The 26403-nt window shown below is 37.9% G+C and overlaps 1 protein-coding gene, 1 long non-coding RNA gene and 1 other non-coding gene across 6 annotated transcripts; 1 reads left to right on the top strand and 2 right to left on the bottom strand.

Moving 5' to 3' along the window:
• On the bottom strand, positions 1 to 4626 carry LOC107772312 (uncharacterized). 4 transcript variants are annotated; one of them, XR_012706798.1, is made up of 5 exons: positions 3384 to 4626; positions 2148 to 3257; positions 1358 to 1496; positions 954 to 1030; positions 1 to 514 (listed from the first exon to the last, which is right to left on the bottom strand). It is a non-coding gene; the product is annotated as an uncharacterized LOC107772312 (long non-coding RNA). The 4 variants fall into 4 exon arrangements; XR_012706800.1 differs by having other exon boundaries at positions 1358 to 1482; positions 3384 to 4618; XR_012706799.1 differs by having other exon boundaries at positions 2148 to 3275; positions 4000 to 4577.
• On the top strand, positions 4236 to 4453 carry LOC142178724 (small nucleolar RNA U3). Its single transcript, XR_012706987.1, has one exon. It is a non-coding gene; the product is annotated as a small nucleolar RNA U3 (small nucleolar RNA).
• A 19978-nt stretch (positions 4627 to 24604) lies between the features above and the next one.
• LOC142178365 (uncharacterized) lies at positions 24605 to 26397 on the bottom strand. The gene is made up of 3 exons (XM_075247703.1): positions 26257 to 26397; positions 26071 to 26151; positions 24605 to 25912 (listed from the first exon to the last, which is right to left on the bottom strand). The coding sequence occupies exons 1-3, from the start codon at positions 26395 to 26397 to the stop codon at positions 24605 to 24607; spliced, it is 1530 nt and encodes a 509-aa protein (XP_075103804.1).
• Between the last annotated feature and the right edge of the window lie 6 nt (positions 26398 to 26403).

Here is a 26403-nt window from a genome sequence, read left to right on the forward strand (position 1 = left end):
TGAGAGAAGTTATATTGATATATGTCTCAAGTCTTTCTTACAAAACTTAAAGCATAGCTGTTACTTTTCCTGAAACATCAAGATGCCATTAGTGGAAACAACCTCTCTACTCCCTCGGGTAGGGATAAGGTCTGCGTACACACTACTCTCCCAAGACCCACTTGTGGGATTTCACTGGGTTGTTCTTGTTGTTGTTATCAAGATGCCATTAGTAGGAGTCCACAAGAAGATCAGAGCGGTATAATTTTCTGAAGAATCTAATTTCACATCTTCAACTGTGCTTCTGCCTCTGCAGCATGCTCTTCATCGCTAGTTTATCTTTTAAGGTATTGCATTTCTCCCTACAAGAATATAGCCAGAGTCTAGTCGCCCAAGAAGTTCGTAGTGATTGAATACTGTCACATTAAGCGTTGTTTTTATCTAGCAGCCAATATAGCTTCCTCAAGCTCATCAATAGGTGATGTTAGTTTTTCAACTTTGCAACCTCTTGTATGTGTATCTTGTTGTCCTCTTCCTGCAGAAAGAATCAAGATGCTTTACATGAAAATCTTGATAGTGGCGATATATGCGCCTATTGATATCACAAACTGATGGACCATAAGCAGATCTCGTCTATATCTAGAAGAACAACTTCCTTAATCTAGAGCTTTCTTGTCATCCTGCAGCTTGGTCAAACAGACTCTTAATCTCCCATCGTCTCCCATTTGTAGTACAACCCCTCAAGATATTCGATTTGAAGTATACAATGGAGTCAAAGAGAATAGGACGCAAATTGATTTGTAAAGTTAAGCCTGAGAATAGACTCATGCACCATGCTTGAGAACAATTTCCTTAATCAATTTATGATAATGTACTTCTACAAACATACACAGAAAGGAAACAAATAGTACTATCACCTAAGTTCTTTACAAATTAACTACTAGAGAAACTGGACTGGCGCATTGAAAGGGTACCTTTTACTAAAGTGAAATATTGCCCTTTCCGGACTGCAATTAATTGGACATTGGAAGCTTACGAGCTCCATCCATTTCTGCAAACACAAGCTAATTTCATCACCTTTACAAATAAACATACAAGACCTGCAATTTCTTCTTCCAATGAAAACCATTCCTTGACCAAGAACATGTGCATCTAATGAAAGTAAGACATTATGTTTTTTCTTCCTAATATGAAACATAAATAAATGAGCCAATCTATTAAGCCAAAGCTAGTTCATGACCTATCTTCAGACATTTACGGTTAGAGGCTCACTTTCCCTCTGATGTATACAGCTCTTATTGATTTGATACAAATGATCCAAATTTAGTCCATCGTCAGCAGAAAAATTTGATAGTACAGGGTTATTCAAAAGCATCACCTTGTTGAAATTGCATGATCATTAACAGGTCCCTTGGCCGCACTGGTGCGCCCTAAGCTTTGATCATGCTCATTGCCATCACGGATTGCAGCAATCTCATTTTCAATGGCTACAAGTACTTCTTTCTGCACTTTTTGGCCTGAAGTTCATTGCCTTGTTCAATGTTTTAACTTTCTTTTTCCAACATCAATGTATTCCATACAAAAATAAGGATAGGATTTAAAGGTAGAAAACAAGAGGGATACAGTGTATATGGTGGAAAATCATCTGGTCAAAATGTCAGAGAAAATAGAGCATGGACCTCAGTAGCATCAGCTTTTTCCTTAGGCTCTTATCCTTCTCACAGCAAGATTTGCATAAAACAATAACCTCTTTATGAAGCAAATCATCTAGTGCTCCAGAAACATATGAAATTCCATCCGAGATAGGGTCTAGACTAATTTCAATTCCTCTAAGAGACAAACATCATTAGCACCTAGATGGTATGCTTCGGCCTTCAGACACATTGAGAGAAGTAACACTGGTAAACGTCTCAAGTCTTTCTTTCCAAAATTTTAAAGCAAAACTGCTGAGAAATCAAGACATCAAGATGCCATTAGGACAAGAGGGGGTTGCTCAGATGGTCAGTACCCCCACCTACAACCCCAGGGTCGTGGGTTCGAGTCACCAAAGGAGCAATAGCTCCAACAAAGTGGGATCAAAGGGGAAGGAGGAAAAAAAAAGATGCCATTAGTAGGAGTCTACAACAAGTGCAGAGCAGTATAATTTTCTGAGACATCAAGTTTCTCACCTTCAACTGTGCTTCTGCCTTTGTGTAGCATGCTGCACTCACTAGCTTATCTTTTAAGGTATTGTACAGCACCCTACAAGATTATAGAGAAGAAATATTAGTCCCTAAGCATTGATACTCTTAACTTCTCCATACGTGTGTATATCCATATATGAAATTTGATGTCATTCTTTATAGTGAACTCTCTTTTCTTATCTCGCCTTTTTGGTTGGACCTCTCATTTGCAATAAATTCTAAACTACATGAACAGAAGAGGGTCCACAAAAATATTGGAGTAGTGCAAAGAGTAATAAATAGTGAAGCGAAAGAGTTTCCATTTAAAAGGGGATAACATTCTGGAAAGGACTTGATGGAACTACAACAACTAAAAGGGAAGATTAAGGATGTTGACTTGCTTTGCTGTCACAATATTTTCCCTCGCAGGACACCAAACTTGTAGGGAAGGTTCTATAATAACGCTGCTATGACAGTTACAAGAAAAGCAATATAATGACACAACAGCAGACATGCCCAGTTATGGGCATTACTGTCATTGGCATCTTTCCAGTCATTTGCAACAACAATTTCTACTCTATTTGCAGATATCTTTGCACGGGCCAGCTCATAATTTATATGTATAAACTTAAAAAAAACAAACAACCAAAGAACAGATAACCAATTAAAAAAAAGCTATCAATAAAGAAGAGTTAAAAAGTTGATAGCCATTTAAATTATTTTCTTGAACTGTTCTCTGGTATTCTTGTACAGCAGCATTTGCTGCAGCTCCACCAGCCAATATAGCTTCCTCAAGCACATCGACAGGTAATGTTAGTTTTTCAACTTTGCAACCTCTTGTCTTGTCTGTGCATTATGTTTTCCTCTTGCTTCAGAAAGAGTCAAGATGCTTACATGAAAATCTTGATAGTGGCAGCTAACAGGAGAATATGCTCCTATTGGTATCACAAAACTGAAGGACCATAAGCAACCTGGCATACCGCTCTCTGTTTCATCAGATCTTGGTTTGCCTTTGCAGGTTTGCCAATGCCATATAATTAATAGTTCGTTGAGTCGTTCTGCCTCCAGTACAACAGCTTCTTTAGATGTAAGTTGATCTAGAGCTTTATTGTCGTCCTGCATTTGTAACCCATCCTCCAAACAGGCATGGATAGAAGATAAGAAGAATCACCTTTACTAAACTTAAACAAGGTAGCACATGCAATTCCTCAAACAAATGCAAAGCGCTAAAGTTGTATGTACCTCTAATTGGGCACACTTTAAGCCTCTAACTCTTGCCTCCAGGGGTATGATAACTGCCCTAATAGGAGGCATTTCATCATATTTTATGCAGCATGAACTCTCAAGTAGTAGCTTCTTTTTTCTGCTGTGGATTTTGTAGCCAGAGCTTCTTTTTTCTCATCATTTATTTTATTAATCAAGATTCCCGAAACACACAGAACTTGCAATATATATAAAACAATCCGTTTGAAAATGTTAGCTTCTAAATATCACAATGAATTTCTCTTGTCACTGTTAAAGATACTACAATGAGTACAAATATTAAAAGTAGGTAGACATGTACCTTTCTTTCATGGAGAGATACTGATTTATTTAAACAGTAACTGGACATACAAATTCTTTATTAGCAGATTCTACATTTATAATTTTTCTCCTTTTACTTATTTTTTTCTTCTTATTTGGCCTCAAAAAGTCCTCGCATAGAAAAAATTACAAATGTTTTATAGTTCTAGTTGATTGGAGAGATCAAAAGGACAACAACTGGCTAGGTTTCTGATCTTCGTCATAGCAAACTTCCAGCTTAAAATAAAATAAAATAAAAAAGCAAAATCATCAAACAAACCCATTTAACACCTACTTTCGTCAATTTCCCGTCTTGTGGAATTTCTGAAATCTTCCAATGTTCCATAACCCTATACAAATTGTTAACATCAAACGGCCTGCTTTCATTTAGATAGATATCTGAAATCTTCGCATATGAAAGCTGACTCAATTCCACTTCGTGCACTGCAGAACGACACTCTCTCTGTCCCTCATCGGCAATATAAAGCACAGAAAAGGCATTAACAAGCACAGATGACGAAGATGAAGTTCACGACCTTACTTGAACAGGATCTGTTCTATAGGCTCGTACCACTGTATCCTTGAGTTCTAAGGAGACAGGAAACCAAGTCTGGTTGATGAGACATGGCCATTGGACCAGAGCGTGATTAACAGCTCCCACGGCCCTCGGGTTATATGGTGCCGTAGATGATCGTTCTCAGCCCCCTAACCATGGGTGTTGGGATGGTCTAATGGCTGTCTGACAGACTACAATTCCTTTTTTTTGCTCTTGATATTCTCCATTTCTGTTACTTGAAGTTGAGCTGAATCCCTCCTGCAAATTTCACCATAGATGACTGCTAAAATTCACCATTCATATTCACTAGAATAACTTTTCGAGACAACAAGCCTTCCCTATAAGCTAAAGCAATCTACTTCACCTAAATTGTATATTGTTTTTAGACTAGTCAGGCGCTTTGAGCGCGTGTAATGCACGTATCAATGAATATATAAATTTTTAAAAATTACATAAATAATATATTTTTCGTTATTGAACAAATACTAAAGAAAGAAATGTAAGTTCCTAAAATAACTAATTTTAATCTCACTAAGCTAGCTCAATAAAATAAAGAAATCCTATTCCACATAAGTTTTTATATGTCCTTATTATGATTTATGAGGCGTGAAATATCTTATAAAATTTATTGTTATCTTTGTTACTAAACACTATAAGAAAGTAACACAAGAAAATATTTTTACCACAATTATTCAAAGATAACAAAATAAATTAAAGAATTTGAATCTTTTGGTATTTTAGAAATTTGTGAGTGATGAGGTAGAACTCCTCATAGAAAAATGTTAATAAATAACAATAAAAATTTTAAGTAACTAATATTGAATTACAAAAATATATAATACTATATTAAAAATTATAGGAAATTATCATTTATTGGAATGTTACATATATCTTTTATATGTAACATTTTAAAAAATTTGATAATTTTGTCCATAACAGCGAGAAAATATTTAAATGTCAAATGTTGTTATAGGTGTATAACAGTCATTCACTATAAAAGTTTAAAAAATTATAATAAAATAATGATATTATACAGAGATTTGATTGAGTGTGAAAATCAAGCTACAAAAACATGTGATAAATTGTAATGTAATTTCTATTTCTTAAGTTAGATTTCAAATCAAGATACTTGTTTATTCTGTAATATTTTCATCATTCCATTTTTATGGTCGCACAACTATCAACGTAACAAATGCAACTCGTTATATGTAGGCGCATAGCTATGTAGAGCCAAGGATTCAATTGAATCTCATTTCAGAAAATTATAATATACAAACAGGGAGTCGAGGGTATATTAGAAACAGTTTTTCTATCCTCACAAAATAGGAGTAAGGTCTGCATACATATTCCTCTTTCTAGACCCCGTGGTGTGGGATAATACTGGGTATATTGTTGTATAATATACAAATATAACAAAATTGATTTTTGGTTATATATAGATTATTAAAATTCTTTAACATTAGGAAAGATTTTAATAAAATGACAATGATGATTCAAATTTTGGTTTAGATCACAAGTTTAAATTGATGTAATATTTTTTTATTCCCCTTATATAAGTTCTGGTTCCACCACCGCTCGTATGTTCAACTTTCTTCCGCATTAAATTTATGTCAAAGTCTTAAAAAAATTAAGGAAAGTGCTAACTACTCAGTTATTGTTAATTATATGCTCTCTCTGTTCATAATTTCTAAAAAATAATTATCTCAAATTATTTGTCATTTTAGAAGTTCTAGACAAACTTAAATGTCATTTCCTATTTTACCCTTAGTACTAATTGTTCTTGAAGACTACTAATACTTAAATTGTGCTGTAATATTATGATGATTTAAATACCAATAAGATATAAATAAGGGTAAAATAGTCAAATAAACCTCTTAATTATTATATTTTCTCAAGAGAAGTGAAAAATAATTAAGTATTTTACTGTCTCAACATGCTTCTTGCAATTTAAGAATTTTATCAAATTGCTGAGTTGTATTTACTCATAATCCCTACACATCTCAAGTGTGGTAAGGTTAAATTAAATACTCCTTACTCCCAGACAAAGTGAAACTACTTACTATTCAATATCTAAAATAATTTTCATTCATTTTTCTACTATAAAAGTATGCGGTCTATATAACGGAATGATACCTCAATTCTCTTAAAATTTGTATTATCAGCACTAAGTGATGGATTGATAGCTGATATAAATCGTTAGTTGTCATAATCTCTCGGCAGATGAAGCATTCTTATCTCAATTTACAGAAACATAATGGGCCGAAAAATTATAGTAATATTTATGAAGTAACAAGTTCTAAATAATGGGCCGAAAAATATTGGGCTAGAATTGGATAGGGACCGCGCAAACGCAGGCCCCCACTACCACTTGGGCCGACCTTAGGCGGACACCCCTTCTAAAGTGCAATGGAGGTCACCAACCTAGGCCATGGGTCTTGTTGATCTCAGCCCATTTCTTATACTAAGCCTTTCGCTCCCCTTTGCCTTCAAACTGCCGATGTGGGAGCAATCACTCACAATGAAGCTGCCATTCTTTTGGCTTTCTTTTGAAATTAAAAATTAGACTATATTTTTATTTAATACAAAAACAATAATAAATAATAATAATTATTATTATTATTATAATAAAAGTGCTTTATTTTGAAGAGTAAATGTTTAATTATGCAATTTTATGCTTAAACTGAATAAAACCATAATATATGAAATATAGACATAGAAATAAAGAGCTAATATATGATCCTCAAGTTTTTACGATTTTTGAACGATGAGAATTGACATGGCATTGCAGACAATATCTAACAATAAACTAAAATTACTTAACAGACACCCAAATTGATAACCAAAATTAGATTTGATCTATATGACACTAAAATCACCTAGTTGAGCAGATAATGCATTTGATTATGGAAAAGAGAAGCCAATATATAAATAGTAGCACGAGTTGCAAAATGGTTTCAACCAGCAGCCTATACATCCTCGTCACATGATTATCAAAGAGTAGACTGATAATCATTTTAGTTTGTTAAAGCTTTTGTCCTGCCATTTTGTTCATTGCCTTTGGTGATTCACTAAGTAGGAAGACTCATTTCCAAACTTCACCTCTCCCAACAAAAGTTAAGCCTAAGACACGGTCGCAGACTCAAATGACTGCAGCATGTTTAAGAACAGTTTTCCTCAATCAAAATATCAGAATAAATTTGTACAAACATACAGAGAAATGAAACTAATATCACCTAAGTTTCTTGAAAATTTGTAGAGTTGGCCAAGAAAAACTGGAGTGGCATATTGAAGAAGCACATTCCAGGACAGGTACCATTTCACTAAGAAGAAATAGTGCCCTTTTGCAGTTGGACATTGTATTTCTTGACTTAGAAGCTTGTCTTTTGTGCAAAAACAAGTCTGCCTTTGCTTTTTCTTGTGAAAACCATTCCTTGATCAATACATGCGCATCTAATGAATTATGACACTATGAGTTTTTTTTCTTTCTCATAAGCAGAAGTACAACTGTGGTAATAAAAGTATTCTAACCTTCTCTTGAAACTAAGAAGAGAACAAAGAGAGTTCAAAGTGTTCTCACTCCTTTGCTTGGTTTAAATACAGTCAAACATCTCTATAACAGTCTTGTTTGTTCCGAATATTTTTAGATGTTATAGTCAAATGCTGTTATAGACAACATATATTATAACATAACATAAAAATTGATTCCGGAAAAGCTTGGCTTTTATAGTGAAGTGTTATTATATAGGAATATTGTTATAGAGAAGTCTGACTGTAGTATGAAAACACTTTTCTCTGGGGGCACACTTAATTAATGAACATGAGGCTAGGGAAAATGTCACAGTTTTCCGATCATTTTCCTCCTTTCCTAAACCATCCTTTCCCTCATTACCAAACAAGATATTGCAGAACTGTTTTTAGATGCATTCTCCCCTTCAGCAAAGCGTTAACAATGCATGTACAGGGGAACTACAAGCCCAATAAGACTTGTAGAAGTGTCGAAAGATGTTATCAACTTCACCCTTATAAATGTTCTAGATAGTACTAGATGATATAAGCTCACCAAGATTATGAGCCTTCAAAATTTGACCACTAAAAAGGCACCAGGCCAAAGCCTAAGCTCAACCAATCCATAAGGTTTGAGGCTCTCACTTTCACACTGATGTATACAGCTCACAAGCTTAAATTTGGTCCATTTTATGAAGAACAATTTAATAGAACAGGGTCATGCAAAAGCTTCACCTCATTGAAAGTGCATGACCATTTACAGCTCCTTCCTAGCACAGTTTCGCACTACCCTTTGATTCCATTGGGGATTGCAGAGATCTCCTTTCAATTGCTGCAACTTCTCTAGCGCCTTTTTCGGCCTTGATTTCAATTGCCTCGTTAAATGTTTCAACTTTATTTTCAAGCACCAATGTATTTCATACAAAAATAATTAGAGGGGTGAAAGGTAGAAAATGAAAGAGGGATGTAGTGTGTCTTGTGGAATTTCACCTGGTCAAAATGTCTGAGAAAAGAGAGCATGAAACCTTAATAGCTTCAGCTTTTCCCTCAAAGCTTGATCCTTCTCATGGCAAACTTTGCTTTAAACAATAACCTTTTTCTAGTGCCACTGGACCAGGATAATCCAGATTGAAATCTTCGACCTTCAGACACAGTGAAAGAAATAAGATTGGTAGACGTCTCGAGTTGCCTTTGCAGCATGCTCTGCAATCACCACTTTATCTTTTAAGGTACTACATCTCTCCCTACAAGAACATAGAGAAGGATATTAGTTCCTGGATGTACATATTCTAATTGCTCCATACATAATATATGTTCACATGATATTATGGAATTCATAGTTTCTTCCGACTTTTCAATTACCAGGGGTGCAGATATAGAGAAAGCTTAAAAAGTTCAGAAAGGACATTCTTCTTTAAGAAGTTTACTCGTTTTACTTATTTTGTCTGTTCTGGTTGGACCTCACATTTGCAATAGATTTGAAATTTACATACACGGATAACAAAAAGAAAACAAATAAGACGCTATCAATAAAGTAGAGTTAGAGAGTTGATAGCCACGTATATTTATTCTTGAACTTTTCTTAGGTATTCCTGTACAGCATTTGCTGCAGCTCCACCAGCCAATAAAGCTTTCTCAAGCTCATCGTCAGGTTTTGTTAGTTTTTCAATTTTGCAACCGCTTGTCTGTGCATTGTATTGTCCTCTTGCTGCAGAAAGAGTCAAGATATATGCTTACATGAAAATCTTGATAGAGGCGGCTAAGAAGAGAGTATGCTCCTATTCATATCACAAAACGGATGGACTATAAGCAAACCTGACCTATCTATATATATATGTTTCATTAGACCTTGGTTTTTGTTTTGCAGATCATCTACCAAGGCAACCCTTGTGCCTCCAGAAGTGCATCTTCTTTAATCTAGAGTATTATTGTCACCTTGCAGCTTTGCAATCTTTAACCAAACTTCCGAACAAGCATTTACAGAAGAATCACCTTTACCATTAGAACACAAAAGGAGCAAGACGGAGAATTCTCCTACGAGTTTTTCATCTTCTTCTTCTTAATCTCATTGTTGGTTATGACTTTTTATATTGTAATCTTGCATAGTAGTATGAGTAGCTAAACTCGTCATCTAGGGTTGATGGAACTAATTGTTGGATGAAGTCTTGATTACGTTTTGATATAATTGAGCCGTTTTTACTCTATAATTATTCAACTATGTGTTTCTTGTGATTAATTGAAAGGGCCATTGATTAATCGTGTCTAGTTGTCTAGTGTTGCTTGAGAAAGAATACTTGATTAGATTGTTGTTGAACAATGCTACTTTCGAGTAAGTTAAGAGATTAATTACTTGAATTTAAAAGCAGGATTAGAGATAACGAAGCTTTGGTGTGATATTGATGAAACAGGTGCACATTGTTGATACGACAAATGGAGGCCTATGCACTCCCTACATAAATGAGTCATATGTTTGCTCGTAGAGTGGAAAGAATGATAACCATAGGTCTCCCTACATAAATGAGTCATATGTTTGCTCGTAGAGTGGAAAGAATGATAACTAGGGCTTCAGAAAAAACATGAATTACGTCAATAATTTTGGGGGTCAGAGGCAAGGTGGACAATAATGAGGACCTCAAAATCAGCAGTACAGAACAACCCAGCAACAATACAATACCATTCCAGGGGGAACACGACCACAAGGCCAAGTTGTGCCTTATCAAAGGCAGCATGGCTACAATCAGCAATACCAACAACAGTTGGCTTACCAACCGCCTCATCAACAGCAGAACAGTAATATGATAGAAATAAAGGGCATGCTGCAACAACTCATTAGGACAAATGGAAAGATGCAAGAAAAGTTAGCATCACATAATTCGGCTATTTAAGGCATCGAAACTCAATTAGGCCAGTTATCTATGGCCTTGAACAATCGCCCACAAGGAACGTTGCATGCAGACACAAACATCAATCCAAAGGAGCAGAACCCAAATCAGCTAATGGCAGTGAGTCTCAGGAATGGAAGGGATTTAGATAGAGAGCAAGAAGTTTCTCAATCTAGGAGAGATGCAGTGCCAATTACTCCAGTGACATTAGATACCGACGAGTCAAATGAGCTCACAAAAGTTGTAATTGAACAGGCACAAGTAGACAAAGGCAAGGAGAAGGAATTTGAACAACTCCAGAATAGGTGGTGGAAAAGGCTCCTAATAAAGAAAAGACACCAAGCAGTGGGCAGAAGTTAACTCCTGCACCATTCCCTCAAAGGTTGGCAAAGCAAAAGAGAGATGATCAATACAGGAAATTCATGGAAATGCTTAGACAAATTCAATTGAATATTCCGCTGATAAATGCTTTGAGGGAAATGCCAGGCTATGCAAAAATGATGAAGGATCTGATGTCTCGAAAATTTGACTTCCAAGACCTGTCTACTGTAACTCTAACTCAAACTTGCAGCGCTGTAGTGACAAGACCCATGACTCAAAAATTGTCTGATCCTGGTAGTTTCACTATCCCATGCACAATTGGAAGTTATGCTTTTGCTAAAGCATTGTGTGACTTAGGAGCCAGTATCAACTTGATGCCTTTGGCAATCTACACAAAATTAGGTATTGGCAGAGCTAGACCGACCTCAATGTTGTTGCAACTGGCTGATCGCACAGTCAAAAGGACGACATAAATTTGGATGATGTGCTTGTCTAGGTGGGGAAGTTTGTATTTCCTGCCGACTTCGTTATTCTTGACTGTCAAGTTGACGAAGAAATACCAATAATTTTAGGGAGGCCGTTCTTAGCCACTGGGAGAGTATTGATCCACTGTGAGACTGGAGAGTTAAAAATGAGGTTGAATAATGAGGAAATAATATTCAATGTTCAACAATCTATGAGGAGGCCCAGAAAATTTGCAAATTGTTCATTAGTGGAGGCAGTGGATGTAATACTACAAGAGGAGGATGAGACCCTTAATGTCAGAGATCCATTAAAAGCGTGCTTGATGAATTTGGAAGATGTGGATGGTGAAGAGTTGGCAGAGTGGGTCATGGCTCTCGAAGGTCAAGGGTTCTGGCAAAGAGAACCCCAGTTCGAGCCACTACACTTAGAATAAAAGGGCAACACCACATGCAAAGCCATCAATAGAGGAGCCACCACAGTTGGACCCGAAACCGCTTCCTGGTCACCTCAGGTACACTTTCTTAGGGCCTAACTCTACTTTACCTGTTATTATCTCATCCGGTTTGTTAGCTGTGCAGGTAGAATTATTCCTACAGGTGTTACAGGAATGTAAGACTGCTATTGGTTGGACCATGGCAGATATAAAAGGTATCAACCCGGCCTTTTGCATGCACAAGATTCTCTTGGAATAAGGGCACAAACCTTCAAGAAAACATCAAAGAAGGCTGAACCCGAACATGAAAGAAGTGGTGAAGAAAGAAGTGATCAAGTGGTTAGATGCGGGTATCATTTCCCCCCCATCTCTGACAGTAACTGGGTTAGCCCAGTTCTGTGTGTGCCAAAGAAGGGCGGAATGACGGTCGTGAAAAATGAGAATAACGAGTTGATCTCGACTCGTACAATCACGGGTTGGAGAATTTGCATGGATTATAGAAAACTGAACTCAGCCACCCGGAAAGATCATTTCCCCTTGCCATTCATTGATCAAATGTTGGATAGGTTGGCTGGGCAGTCTCATTTCTACTTTTTGGATGGATATTCGGGGTACAATCAGATCTCAATAGCCCTTGAATATAGAGAGAAAACATCCTTTACTTGTACGTATGGCATTTATTTCTTTCGGAGAATGTCGTTTGGCCTGTGCAATGCACCGACTACATTTTAGAGGTGTATGTTAGACATTTTCACTGATATGGTGGAGGATATTATGGAAGTCTTTATGGATAATTTCTTAGTGGTGGGGGATTCATTCGAAGACTGTCTTCACAATTTAAGAAGAGTGTTAAAAAAGTGTGTGGAGACAAATTTAATGCTGAACTGGGAGAAGTGCCATTTTATGGTACAAGAAGGTATAGTGTTGGGGCATCGAGTGTCCAGTAAAGGCATTGAGGTTGACCATGCTAAGGTTGACGTGATTGAGAAGTTGCCACCATTCACTTCGGTCAAAGCAGTGAGAAGTTTGCTTGGGCACGCCGGATTCTACAGGCGATTTATAAAATATTTATCTAAAATTGCTAACCCCTTATGTAAACTCCTTGAAAAGGATCATCCCTTTGTATTATCTGATGATTTCAGGTTGGCATTTGAGGAGCTGAAGAAGAGACTGGTGACTGCACCAATTATCGTTGCACCCAACTGGGAGCAGCCGTTCGAGCTCATGTGTGACGCAAGTGATTATGCTATAGGAGCAGCCCTAGGGCAGTGAAAGGACAAACTGGTGCACCAATTTACTATACAAGCAGAACACTAAGCGGTGCACAACTCAATTATATCATGACTGAGAAAGAGATGTTGGTTGTGGTGTTTGCATTCGACAAATTCAGGTCTTATTTGATTGGTTCAAAAGTGATTGTTTATACTGACCATGCATCACTTAAGGTACTTGATAGAAAATAAGGAGTCAAAGCCACACTTGATATGTTGGGTTCTGTTGCTATAAGAATTCGATTTGGAGATCCACGATAGGAAAGGGACATATAACCAAGTGGAAGACCACCTTTCAAGGTTGGAGGGAGCTAAAAAGAAAGTAGAGGTTGAAGATATAACTGAGACATTCCCGGATGAACAATTACTAGCAGCGGTAATGGAGGAGATGCCATGGTATGCTGATATTGCTAATAATTTGGCAAGTGGTATTGTACCTTATGAACTCTCTTCGATTCAAAAGAAAAAGTTCTTTTGCGATTGTCGGTCTTATTACTGGGATGAACCTTTACTTTTTAAAATATGTATAGATAACATGATCCGGAGGTGAATCCCCAAGAAAGATCAATCTTCAGTTTTGCAGGCTTGCCATGCTTCACCATACGGTGGGCACTTTGGAGGAATTCGGACAACGGCAAAGGTGTTGGAGTCGGGTTTGTATTGGCCGACTTTATTCAAGGATGCCCATGCTTGGGTGAAAATTTGTGATGAGTGCCAAAGGACAGGCAACATATCTCGCCGTCACGAGATGCCGATGACTACAATTCAAGAGGTGGAAGTATTTGACATGTGGGGGATTGATTTTATGGGACCATTTGTCAGCTCGTATGGTAACAAGTACATAATGGTAGCAGTTGACTATGTCTCCAAATGGGTTGAAGTTGTGTCTCTTCTAACAAATGATGCCAAAGGAGTGACATGCTTTCTAAAGAAAAACATTTTCACACGTTTTGGCACTCCGAGAGCTATAATCAGTGATGGTGGAACCCATTTTTGCAATAGAGCATTCGCAAGGCTGTTAGAAAAGTATGGAGTTCTCCATAAGGTTGCCACACCTTACCACCCACAAAAGAGCGGGCAAGTGGAAGTGTCCAACAGGAAAATCAAAAGTGTCATGACCAAAACAGTGAATGCGACGAGGACTGATTGGGCAAAGAAGTTGGATGATGCATTATGGGCGTACCGCACAATATTTAAAACTCCAATTGGTATGTCTCCATACAAGTTGGTGTTTGGAAAAGTATACCAACTTTCGGTGGAGCTTGAGCATAAAGCCTTATGGGCACTGCGCTAGTTGAACTTGGATATGGAAACTGCAGGCACAAGTAGAGTCACAAAGCTATATGAACTCAAGGAATTCCGATTCCATACATTCGAGAATGCAAGATTGTACAAAGAAAGGATGAAGATGATGCATGATAAGCATATTCTAGATCGGAACTTCAAAACCGGAGATCTAGTGTTGTTATACAACTCGAGATTAAGATTGTTTACGGGTAAGATGAAATCTAGATGGTTAGGACCATTTAGAGTTGTGCAAGTGTTCTCAACTGGAGCAGTAGAAATTAAGTCCAAAGATGGAACGAATAGGTTTAAAGTGAATGGGCAAAGGCTGAAACACTACCTTGGAATGGTGGAAGAAAAATGGGAGAAATTTGTGATGTCTTTGGAAAAGCCCCAATAATTGAGCGAAGTGCAATCATGAAAGCATGCGTCGTGCCTCGACGTTAAATCAGGCGCTTCCTGGGAGGCAACCCATGATTTTGTTGTAATTCGTTGTGCCGTGACGTTAAATCAAGCGCTTCTTGGGAGGCAACCCAATATTTTTTCTTTGTTATAACTTTTTTCGTATTTAATTTTTAACGGTGAAAGTATTGACAGGTCTATTAGTATGCAAGGATGCAATTGTACGCGATGGAAGGACTCGGGGTGAAGAAATCCATCTGGAGATAGGTAAAAAGTGGCAAAAAGGGAGGAAGTTCGAAGGACAAACGTGCGCGGCCGTGCACAGGCCGCGCACTTTCGGACCCCTTCTATTGCACATGCGTGGCCGCGTACTGACCGCACATGGACCACGCATATTTCGACCTCCACTGCCCCACGTGCGCGGCCGCGCACTAACCGCGCACTGGGCACCGTTTTTAGGTTATTTCATTAGTTAATTTTAATTTTGTTTTTCTCCCTTACTAATAACCGACCCCCCTACTCCTCCCCTAAAATCTGAATAACAACAAAACAAACCCTCCCCTCTCTCACAACAAACACACGCCTAAAACCCTCTCTTCTCCCCAATTTCAAAAGCAAAAACCTACCTCCCTTTCCTCCTCTTCCCTACTCAATCACCCCCCAATCTCTATTCCTCACAAGCTTCTTCAGGTAAGTGTCATGGCTTCTTTTTTCCTTTTCCTTCAGTTTTTATTTTTTTTTAGTTTTTTCGATTTTTTTTCTTCTCTTTTAATTGTATGGTAGTAGAAGTCATTGTTATTCTTTTCTTTGCTTTGTATTACTAAGTATACTTGTTGGTATGTGAGGATAGTAGAATTTCATCTTGTTGGGTTGGATTAGACATTGTTAAGATTGTGGTGGAATTGAGGTATAATTGGGTGTTTGGGGAATTTAGGGTGAATTTGCACATCAAGTGTTTGTTTAAATGCCACAGTGAGTTCGTGAATGTAATTTGTGACCAATTGTGCGGGTGAAGTCTGAATAACTGCTATTGGTTCACACATCCCGCCTTGTACTGATAGTGGTATTTGTTTTGTAGGTATTATGACACCCTCAAAGAAAAGACGAACCACAGGCGCCTCTTCTAGTGGTCATACGGGCTCGTCCCGGGCACGGTCCTTAACCAATGCGCCTCAGTTTGATAGCACAAGATTTATATCAAGTTCAGCCCAGGAACGTTTTAGGCAGAAAGCTCCTAAGAATCCCATACCGGAATGGGGTGACGATAGGGGGTCCCTGCAGATTGATTGCCCCAATATGTATCAGGAGTTGGTTCGACGCAGGCTGGATATTTTCTTTGAAGAACTTGAAGAGGCCAACTTGATGATTGTACGAGAGTTCTATGTGAACTGCTCTGAACATGAGGACCATATTTGCACTGTGCGACAAAAAAATGTTGGCGCATCGATAGACGCCATTAGGATGGCGTATCGGCTGCCAGTATTTGGTGGGGAGGAGGACTATTATGATATGTATAGCCGAGAACCAACCTCATGGAACCTATTTTTCAGAACAATCTGTATGCCAAACAAAGACATGGTGTGGGTTACGCCGGGGCGGAAGTTGCACTCGGCCTTACTCACCTTTGAAGGGAAGTGTTGGCTTTATATCATCAATAGCCGCTTGCTGCCTTCCTCCAACACCACTGAGGTGAACGGTCCCAGAGCTGCATTGATCTGGTGCTTCATGAATGGCCACGATTTTGATGTGGCTAAGGTTTTTCACGACGAGATGTTCATCCGCTGTCCAGTGCAGAGGTATGGGTTCTTCTTCCCTTCACTAGTCACTAGATTATGCTGGGCAGCACGGGTGCCGGAGAACAAGAACGTGGATAGAAGAGTGAAAAAAGAACCAAAGTTCTGGGCAGATAAAGTGACCATTGGAAAGGTTCCTGTGATACCTGGCAGAGCTAATAGTGATGAGTCTGATGTGCCAGAGGAGGGAGATGAAGGGCAGGCTGAGGCTGTGGCTGAGTCACCCCCACACGACCAAGTTGCTGAGGCTGACGGAACATTTGTGGTCAGATGGGATACACGGATGACAGCCCTAGAACATGATATGGCAGGGTTACGCACTTTTGTCACTAATTTGGGGACTCGAGTTGATGCACTGGCCATTCAAAATGTAAAATCTAAGAAGAAGATCATGGCTTGGCTGCGTGCGCTGGGGAGGGCTTGCCATCTCGACCCCGACACTATTTCCAATCAGGATTGATGTACCAGGGAAGTTTCCTTTACCTCGCAATTTTGTTTTTATTTTTTATGTGTGGCATGGGGACATGCCACCATTTTAAGTATGGGGTGGGGAATATTTTATATGTATGTTGTATGTATAGAGTTATGTAGAGTAGTGTAGTTTCGTTAGTTAACTGAATATATAAAACAAAATCTTCAAAAGTTTTGATTTGTCCCGACGATGGATATCATTCAATGGGTTTCTTGAGGGATTCAAGCCGAAGAAAAAGATTTTCTATTGTTAGGAGTGTATCAATTCCCTCTTGGTTTTTCTTTGGGCCACGGTTTTTTTCCAAGGGTTTCGTTTGAACCGGGTGTAGTTAGTTTTTTTTTGTTTTTTTTTATGTTAGGAACCCTTGGGCTATGGGATGAATTGGAAATAGGATCTCTTAACTTCGTTATGCCTTGAATATAGCGGGTACTTTAGTGTGACACTTATGCTCAATTGTTGATTCTTGTAAGAGTGCCTTAAATTGTATGTTCTTAACTTGGCTTAAGTACCCTGACTAGAGTGTTTTGATGATCCAATATGGAGTGACTCTTGTGCCATGTGTGTGTGAGGCTTGTTGTATTCTGTGTACTGCATTTTATGCCTAGAACTTGCCCCGTGTATTTGCAAAGCGAAATAGTAGTCTTGTTCAGTCTTGGAAGTGATATAGGCGTTTATTTGTTGAGCCATATATATATATTCCACTCGCCTAATTGTTATGTATCGTAGTTAACCCCTTTGATCCTCTAATCCTGTTTCTTTGGCAACCACATTACAAGCCTTACTCCTTTGTTTGAAATAACCATCTATTTAAACTTGTTCACCTCTCATGAGCACTTGAATTGATATGAACTTGTAAATGTTAAAGTGTGGGGTGGTTGGTGGGGCTTTTGAGTGAAACTAATGAAATAAGGAGAACGGTGCACTGTGTTAAAAAACAATAGTTGTATTGTGGTGAATAATATTCCTTTGGTGGCTTTTTGATATAATTGTGCTTAAAGAAGTATGGGGTAATATACGTTGATATGAAAGTGGAGTGTTGGTTTTGACATAAGTATGGACTTGAATGTTAAAGTATATGTATTAAAGTGCTTAGGGAGGTGTAGTCGCTCTTATATCCAAATATATCCTACCCGACCCGCAACCTACATTACAACAAAATAAAGTCCTACTTGATCCTAGACTAAATGAGCTCGATTAGTAGAGTAGTACACTACGGGCAAGCCTATGGAGCATCTTTTGTGGGACAAGAATATCGTTTCTGAGGGTGAGTGAATTCTGTCTATTTTGAAGTCCCTCATTGTGCATGAATTTTATTGATTGTGGAATGAGTCTCTTTTGTTGTGAACAGGCACTTGATTTATGAAGGAAAGGTAATTCTTGACCTCTGCCTTAGAGTAAGTGAGTAAGTTAGGAATATTGCGTGGTTCGTGGGAGTCAACTCTTGAGGTGAAGATGCTACACTACTGTGCTCAATCTATGTTAAATATTCTTGGTGTGATGAGTTAGGGAAGTCGCTTTGTGAGTTTAGGCCTCTGTAAGGTGTGGTTTGATAGATCGGGGACGAGCAATAGTTTAAGTGTGGGGTATTGATAGTAGGCTTTAATTATGTAGTTTAGCTACTATTTGCACTCTAACTTAACTACACTTTATTGATATTTGAATGTTAAATTATAACAAATTGCTCTAATTAAGAACTTTATGCTTTGCAGGAGCAATTCCGGGCTATGGGGACGTTAAAGAGTGTTTCGGAACTAATATGGAGCATTGAAGGCCAATTGGAAGTTAGTGCGCTTAAAAGAAGAAAATAAAAAATGCTGCAGAAAATCCTCTAGGTGCGCGGTCGATGCGCGGCCGCGCACTGGGCAGCACATGTCAGGCAGAAACTGGCCAAAGTGCGCGGTCGATGCGCGGCCGCGCATGTGCTTCCGAGAAAAATCGTCCAAGGTCAGTTTTGTAATTTGAGAGACGAATAACCTTGACTTATATGAAGCCCAGCTCGCCCAAAAAGAGGGTAGCTCTGTTTTTAGAAGAACTTTGGAGGCAAGAACACAAAAGGAGCAAGACGGAGAATTCTCCTACGCGTTTTTCATCATCTTCTTCTTAATTAATCTTGCATAGTAGTATGAGTAGCTAAACCCGTCATCTAGGGTTGATGGAACTAATTATTAGATGAAGTCTTGATTACGTTTTGATATAATTGAGCTGTTTTTACTTTATAATTGTTCAACTATGTGTTCCTTGTGATTAATTGAAAGGGCCCTTGATTAATCGTGTCTAGTTGTCTAGTGTTGCTTGAGAAAGAACACTTGATTAGATTATTATTAAACAACGCCACTTTCGAGTAAGTTAAGAGATTAATTACTTGAATTTAAAAGCAGAATTAGAGATAACGAAGCTTTGGTGTGATATTTATGAGTTGTACAATTTGTCAACTAGAGTAGCTCGAGAGAATGATTCTAGTAAATTATCGTAATTGATCAAGAGATAAGTACGGTAAGCAAGAACTCATCATATTTATAGAGTGTTACATCGAGATTATAGCTAACGTATCAGGAATTAATCCGACAATTGTAAAAATCAATAACCCTAGATTTTTTTACTATTGAATTTAACTTCATTCTTGCTTATTGATAGTTTTATTGTCATTTTTTCCTTAGTTAAATAATTTCTGTTAATTATCAAATAAAATCTCAAACTCTGAAAATTGTATGAGCTTATCATTAGCGATACTAAAGGTTGTAGCAAATAGGTTAGTTCCCTGTGGGATTCGACTCCGGACTCGTGAACCGAATTATTTTTGTAGCGACCGCTTAGTCCTTTTTATAAGACATAATTGGGCGTGATAAGAAGTTGATTTTGAGAAGCAGAATGTAGCTTCTCCCCCAAAGCACTTTTCTGAAAAGTACTTTTGAGAAAAATACACTTATAAGCAGTTTTCAAAAGTTTAGACAAACACTAATTACTGCTCAAAAGTGCTTTTCAAATTAATTAGCCAAACACAAACCGATTCTCACAAAAAGTATTTTTTTTTTCTTTAAAAAGGTGAAAATTACTCAATACGAACATATAAAATTTGGAATTTTAAATCTCTTTTCAATCTTTTTAACCATCTAATATTTGGAAGGTGGGTGTGGCTCCTATAAATGACAAGATGCGGGAATCGAGGCTCAGATGGTTTGGACATGTGCAGAGAAGAAGCCATGATACCCCGGTAAGAAGGCGTGGGTGGTTGGCTTTGGCGGGTACGAGAAGAGGTAGATGGCAACTTCAGAAGTATTGAGGAGAGGTGATAAGGCAGGACATAGTGTGGCTTCAGATTTTCGAGAACATGGTCCTTGATAGGATGGTGTGGAGATCGAGCATTAGAGTTGTATGTTAGGAGGTAGTCAGGCATTTTTCTACTTCATTCCGGGTGTGAGGCTAGTCTGATATGATTTGTCTTAGATCGCTAGTGGTTAATGTTGTGTTCACATTATTCTCCTATTTTTCATAGCACCAGGCCTTATTTACTGGTTATTGTTATTATGTTTCAACTATTTTATGGTTCTTATAATTATGTTATTATTTCTATGGTCTTTTTTCTATTGATGGAACTGATATATTGTCCTTTTTGTCTTTGTCGTTTTATTGAGTCGAGCTTCTCTACTTCATCAGGGCACGGATAAGGTTTACGTATACACTACCCTCCCCAGACCCCTTACCTATATGATATTACTGGGTTGTTGTTGTTGTTATTATTGTAATATTTGGAATTCTTCTATTCTCGGGGCTCAAACCTGGAATCCCATTCATTTCACGTGATACTTTGATGTTCTCTTTTCATTTTCAAAGTGTTTTACCAGATTTTTCCCTTAAAACTTTCAATGAACTTGAACATATCTTTATGATATATACAAATCCACATTTATTTTCTCAAATTATAGTTGAGGTTAATATAAAATAATGGGTTTGGACTTTGCTTAGATTTTACTACATCAAAGTTTTAACTAGCATCTGAATATAAATTTGGTTGAAACTTGAAAAAAATGTTTTTAAAGATGAGATGAGAAATAGTTTTTGGAAGTTAAAATTATGTTTGAACATGAGTTAAAATTATGTTTGAACATGCATTTTACTTGAAAAGAAATTGAAGTTTTATGAGTAGAAAAATACAAAAAATTGAAAAACTAGTATAAACCACTTTTTCAAACTTGAAAAAATTATCTTCAAAAATTGCCCAGAACTAGTAATATTGTACAACTAAACAATATTTTTAAAATATTTTGAAAAGAAGTATTAAAAAAAGAAGAAGAACTTATCCAAACAGAAGCTTAGAATAGTTCTCTTCTAGTATTCTATTACTCTTTTACATGAGTAATTTTGGTTAAGCTTTTAGCAAACTAGACATTTTTCAACTAAATTATAGTTTCTTAGTATTTTGTCATCTATATTCTAAAGTGTCCCAAAAATCATTTATAGGTGATGAATTTTAGTGGAATTCAAAAGTTACAGATCACCCCCAAAAGTATCATATTTTCTGCAATTTCTTTTAACAATAATGTTACTCATTGGGCCGATAAATCATGGAGTTAGAATTGGGTAGGTGCCGCACAGACGCAAGCCTTTGCTATCATAAATTATGACGCTCTACTGCTTGGGGCTTCTTAATCGGACAGCCCTCTAAAATGCGATGGAGGCCACTAGTCTAACACCCTTCTCCAATCTTAGAAACACTTTTTTTTTCCTCAAAAAAAATATTTTTTTTCAAAGTTGAAGTGTTTGGCCAAACTTTTGGAAGAAAAAAAAGTATTTTTGAGGAGAAGTAGAAGCAGTTTTAGAGAAGTAGAAAAAAGTAGTTTCTCCAAAAGCACTTTTGAGAAAAACTATACTTAGAAACAATTTTTAAAAGCTCGGCCAAATACTAATTGCTGCTCAGAAGTGCTTTTCAAATTAATTAATCAACCATAAATTGCTTTTTAGCAAAAATACTTTTGAGAAAAGCACAAACGGGCTATAAGTCATAAGCCTTCATGATTACCTATACACACTTTATCGACAAGGCAAGAGACTAATAATCTACATGTTGTTAATTTTCAAAATGATTCAACTTGAACTTAAAAATCAAAACAAATTATTATCGGTAAGCTACTTCCTTTCAAAACTATTAGCACAATAGGGTGACGGACCTACTAGCAAAGAAGGAACCGTATTAAGTCTTTCACTAAGAGTTACTCCATATGTTTGCCAATGAAAACCTCTTGTACGGAGTAGTATTAAGTCTTTCACTAAGATGAAATAATGCTCTTTCCACGGTGCAAACTGGACATTGCATTTCATGACTTAGGAGCTCCGTCCGATCCATTTCTACAGAAATAAGCTAATTTCATCACACCAATATTAAACATTAGCAGATCTACCTTTGCTTTTTCTAATGAAAACCATTCCTTGATCAAGGACATGTCCTTCTAATAATATAAGCTCAACTTCACTCTTATATATGTTCTAGATAGAATTAGAAGATGTATAAGCTCTCTAAGAAATTACAAGCCTACAAAATTTGACCGTTGTAAAGGCACGAGACCTGAGCCAATCTATTTAAGGTTTAAGGCTCTCACAATCAGCCTGATGCTAGCTCTGATGTATACAGCTCATATTGACATAATAATGATATGATTGATTTTAAATTGGTCCGTTGTAATATAGGGTTATTCAAAATCTTCATCTTGTTGGGAAGTGCATGATCATTCATAGGTCCCTCGGCAGAAGTGTTGTGTCCTACCTTTTGATTGCAGCAATCTTTCTTTTCCAAAACATGTTGTTGGAGACTGCCATGAAAGTGATTGAGCTAAAGCTTGGACATAGTTAGAAGAGAGAAGAGAGGCTGAGGAAAATGAGAACTCTTGTATATGTGTATTGAAGAAGGAAGCTACTGTATTAATACATTGTTCTAAACAAACTAATCCACAAATTACATAATTACCCTCTACACTGTAACGACTTAACTACCCTTGTTTCTATATCCTCAATACTCCCCCTCAAGCTGTGTAATGTGAATAAGTTGTACACTCCCAGCTTGGACAATAGAAAATCATGTTATGCCTTCCCCAGTCCTTTGGTTAGTACATCTTCTATCTGCAGGTTTGTAGAGACATGTGCAGTCTGGGGATTAGGCCTTGTTGAATTCTCTCTCGAATAAAATGACAGTCAATCTCGATATGTTTGGTCCTTTCATGATAGATGGGATTTGCAGCAATCTGAATAGCCGCTTTACTATCACAATACAACTTCACTCGAAGTTTCAAGCCCACATTCAACTCTTTGAACAACCCTGTTAACCAGACCATTTCTGCTATTGCATTGGCCATACTTCTGTACTCTGCTTCTGCAGAGCTCCTTGACACTGTATTTTGTTTCTTGGAATTCCAAGAGATAAGAGAGTCACCCAGCTTTATTACAAACCCACTCACTGACCTTCTAGTCATTGGACAAGTGGCCTAGTCTGCATCACAATATACTGTGAGTTGGTCAGAAGATTGAGATGATAGCAGAATCCCCAACCCAGGTGCATTCTTTAGGTACCTTACCACCCTCAATGCTCCTTCCATATGTGACTTCTTTGGCTTGTGCATGAACTGGCTTAAGTTCTGTACTGCATAACTGATGTCTGGCCTTGTCTTGGTAAGGTACAACAGCTTCCCAACTAATTTCTGATAGCTGCTTGGATCACTAAGCAATTCATCAGTATCTAGAGTTCCATGTGCATTGGCATGATCATATTCTGCACTGGTGAGCTTATGGCTTATGTCTAGAGGTGTGCAGGCTGGTTTAGAACTTGCAAGCCCAAGTGTGGCAATGAGATCAAGAGTGAACTTCCTTTGACAAACCAAAATGCCATGTCTGCTTCTTGCAACTTCAAGACCAAGGAAGTATCTCATCTCCCCCAGGTCCTTGATCTTGAAGTGATGTTGAAGCACAACTTTGGCATCCTGAATTAACTGAGGAGATGATCCAGTGATTAAGAGGTCATTCACAAATATGAGGATAATGACCAAGTCAGAACCAGACCTCTTACTGAAGAGGGAATAGTCATGATGTCTCTATACAAAACCTGAGGATGAGAGGGCCTCACTGAGCTTCAACTTCCATTTCCTAGAGGCCTGCTTGAACCCATACAAGGACTTATGAAGCTTGCAAACTCTAGGAGGCTCCCCCTCACCTAGAAGACCAGGGGGTGGAGTCATATACACTTCTTCCAGCAAATCACCTTGAAGAAAAACATCGAAGACATCCATTTGGTGCAACTTCCATCCTTTCATAGCAACTAAGGATAAAACAGTTCTTACTGTGATCATTTTTACCACAGGTGAGAAAATCTCTTGATAATCAATACCCTCTTATTGTGTGTAACCTTTGGCCATTAAGCGAGCTTTGTACCTTTCCACCTCACCTTTGGCATTGTATTTCACTTTAAACACCCATTTACACCCTATAGATCTCTTTTCAGTTGGCAAAGGAACTAACCTCCAGGTGTGGTTGTCCTATAGGGCCTGTAACTCTGTATCCATGGCTGCAATCCACTTGGGATCTCGAAGAGCAGCAGCATAGAAAGTTGGTTCTGTAACAACCGAGAAAGAGAAAAATGCTTTGAAGTAAGGTGGAGACAATGAAACATATGACATGTATGCAAACATGGGATAACTAGAACCCAAAGCAGTAGAAGGACTAGCTTTTGGCATTCCATGAACAAAGCCATTGAGCCAGCTAGGTGGTTTGGAAGTCCTAATAGACTTCCTTAGTCCCTCTTCTGGAAAATCATGTAAGGGAGACACAGTTGGGTGTGGCATCACTGCTGTAGGAGGTGATGTGAAGTGAGGCTGCTGCAGAGTCTCAGAAGCTGGATCAGCAGGATTAGGAGCTGAGGAGGCCTCAGGATTAGGAGCTGAGGAAGCCTCAAGGTTAGGAGCTGAGAAATCCTCAGGAGAAGGTGAAGGTGCTATTACTGAATCAAGAGCTATCTCTGAGACCTCGGAGCTAGAATCAATGATGAAAGCATCATATGCATCAATAAACTGTTGAGCATTAGGCCTCCTGCCTGTGGAAGTTGTGGTCTTGAAAGGAAAAGTGTATTCCTTGAAAGATACATCCCTGCTTACAAAAAAAAGCTTGTTAGTGAGACTGTATAGCCTATAACCCTTTTGAGTGGATGAATATCCCATATGCACTGCTGGTTCTGCTCTAGCTCCAAATTTGTCACTTCTATCAGTGACAATAACATAGCATAGGCTTCCCAGAACCCTGAGATGCTGCAATCTAGGTGGTCGACCATAGAACATTTCAAAAGGAGACTTTCCTGCTAATGCTGTGGATGGGATTCTATTGATCAGATACACTACATTCTGCAGACAAAATCCCCAGAACCTCAGTGGAATTCTTCCCTGAAACTTGATGGCCCTAACAACTTCAAGAATCTGTCTGTGTTTCCTTTCTACCACTCCATTCTGCCGAGGTGTGTAGACACAGAAACTTTGATGAACTACACCTGCATTCCTAAACATGTCTGTACAATGTGAGTCAAAGAACTCTGTTTCATTGTCTGTCCTGAACACCTTTATTGCACTGTTAAACTGAGTCTTTACAAGATCTATGAAGTCTTTTATTACAGTAGGTACATCACTTTTAAGTTTGAGCAGAAATATCCAAACCATTCTACTATAGTCATCTACTAAAGTGAGGAAAAATCTATTCCCATCATAGGTAGGGATTTTATAGGGACCCCATATATCACCATGTATCAAATCAAACGCTTTAGAAGCCCTACTAGTACTTTGTGGAAAAGGAAATCTTGTCTGTTTTGCCAAAGGACAAATAGGACAGACATTATTACTATGCAATCTACTCTGTTTTATTATGTGCATCTGATGTGGAACCTTATGTGGAATGTACCCAAGTCTTCTGTGCCATGGCTCTTCTTCTTTGGTGACACACAGTGCTGCGAGGCTTGAACCCTGTCTCTATCACTGTGAGGCCAATAATATAGATCTCCTTTCAGCCTACCAGTCCCCTTCACCTTCCCAGTGTGAAGGTCCTGCATTAGGCAAAAATCAGGAAAGAACAACATATAACAGTTTAGTTCCCTAGTCAGTTTTGATACTGACAGTAAATTATATTTAAAACCTGGGATGCAAAGCACATTAGATATAATCCCTTGATCTAATTCAGAATTTCCTACACAAGAAATGGCCAAGCTATCTCCATTTGGCAAATGAACTTTTCCACCTATACTTTTAGACTGCTCTTTAGGCTTAGAGATCATTTCACTGTTTGACACCATGTGATC

Source organism: Nicotiana tabacum, chromosome 24 (assembly GCF_000715075.1).
Source record: "Nicotiana tabacum cultivar K326 chromosome 24, ASM71507v2, whole genome shotgun sequence".
Taxonomy (NCBI): Eukaryota; Viridiplantae; Streptophyta; class Magnoliopsida; order Solanales; family Solanaceae; genus Nicotiana; species Nicotiana tabacum.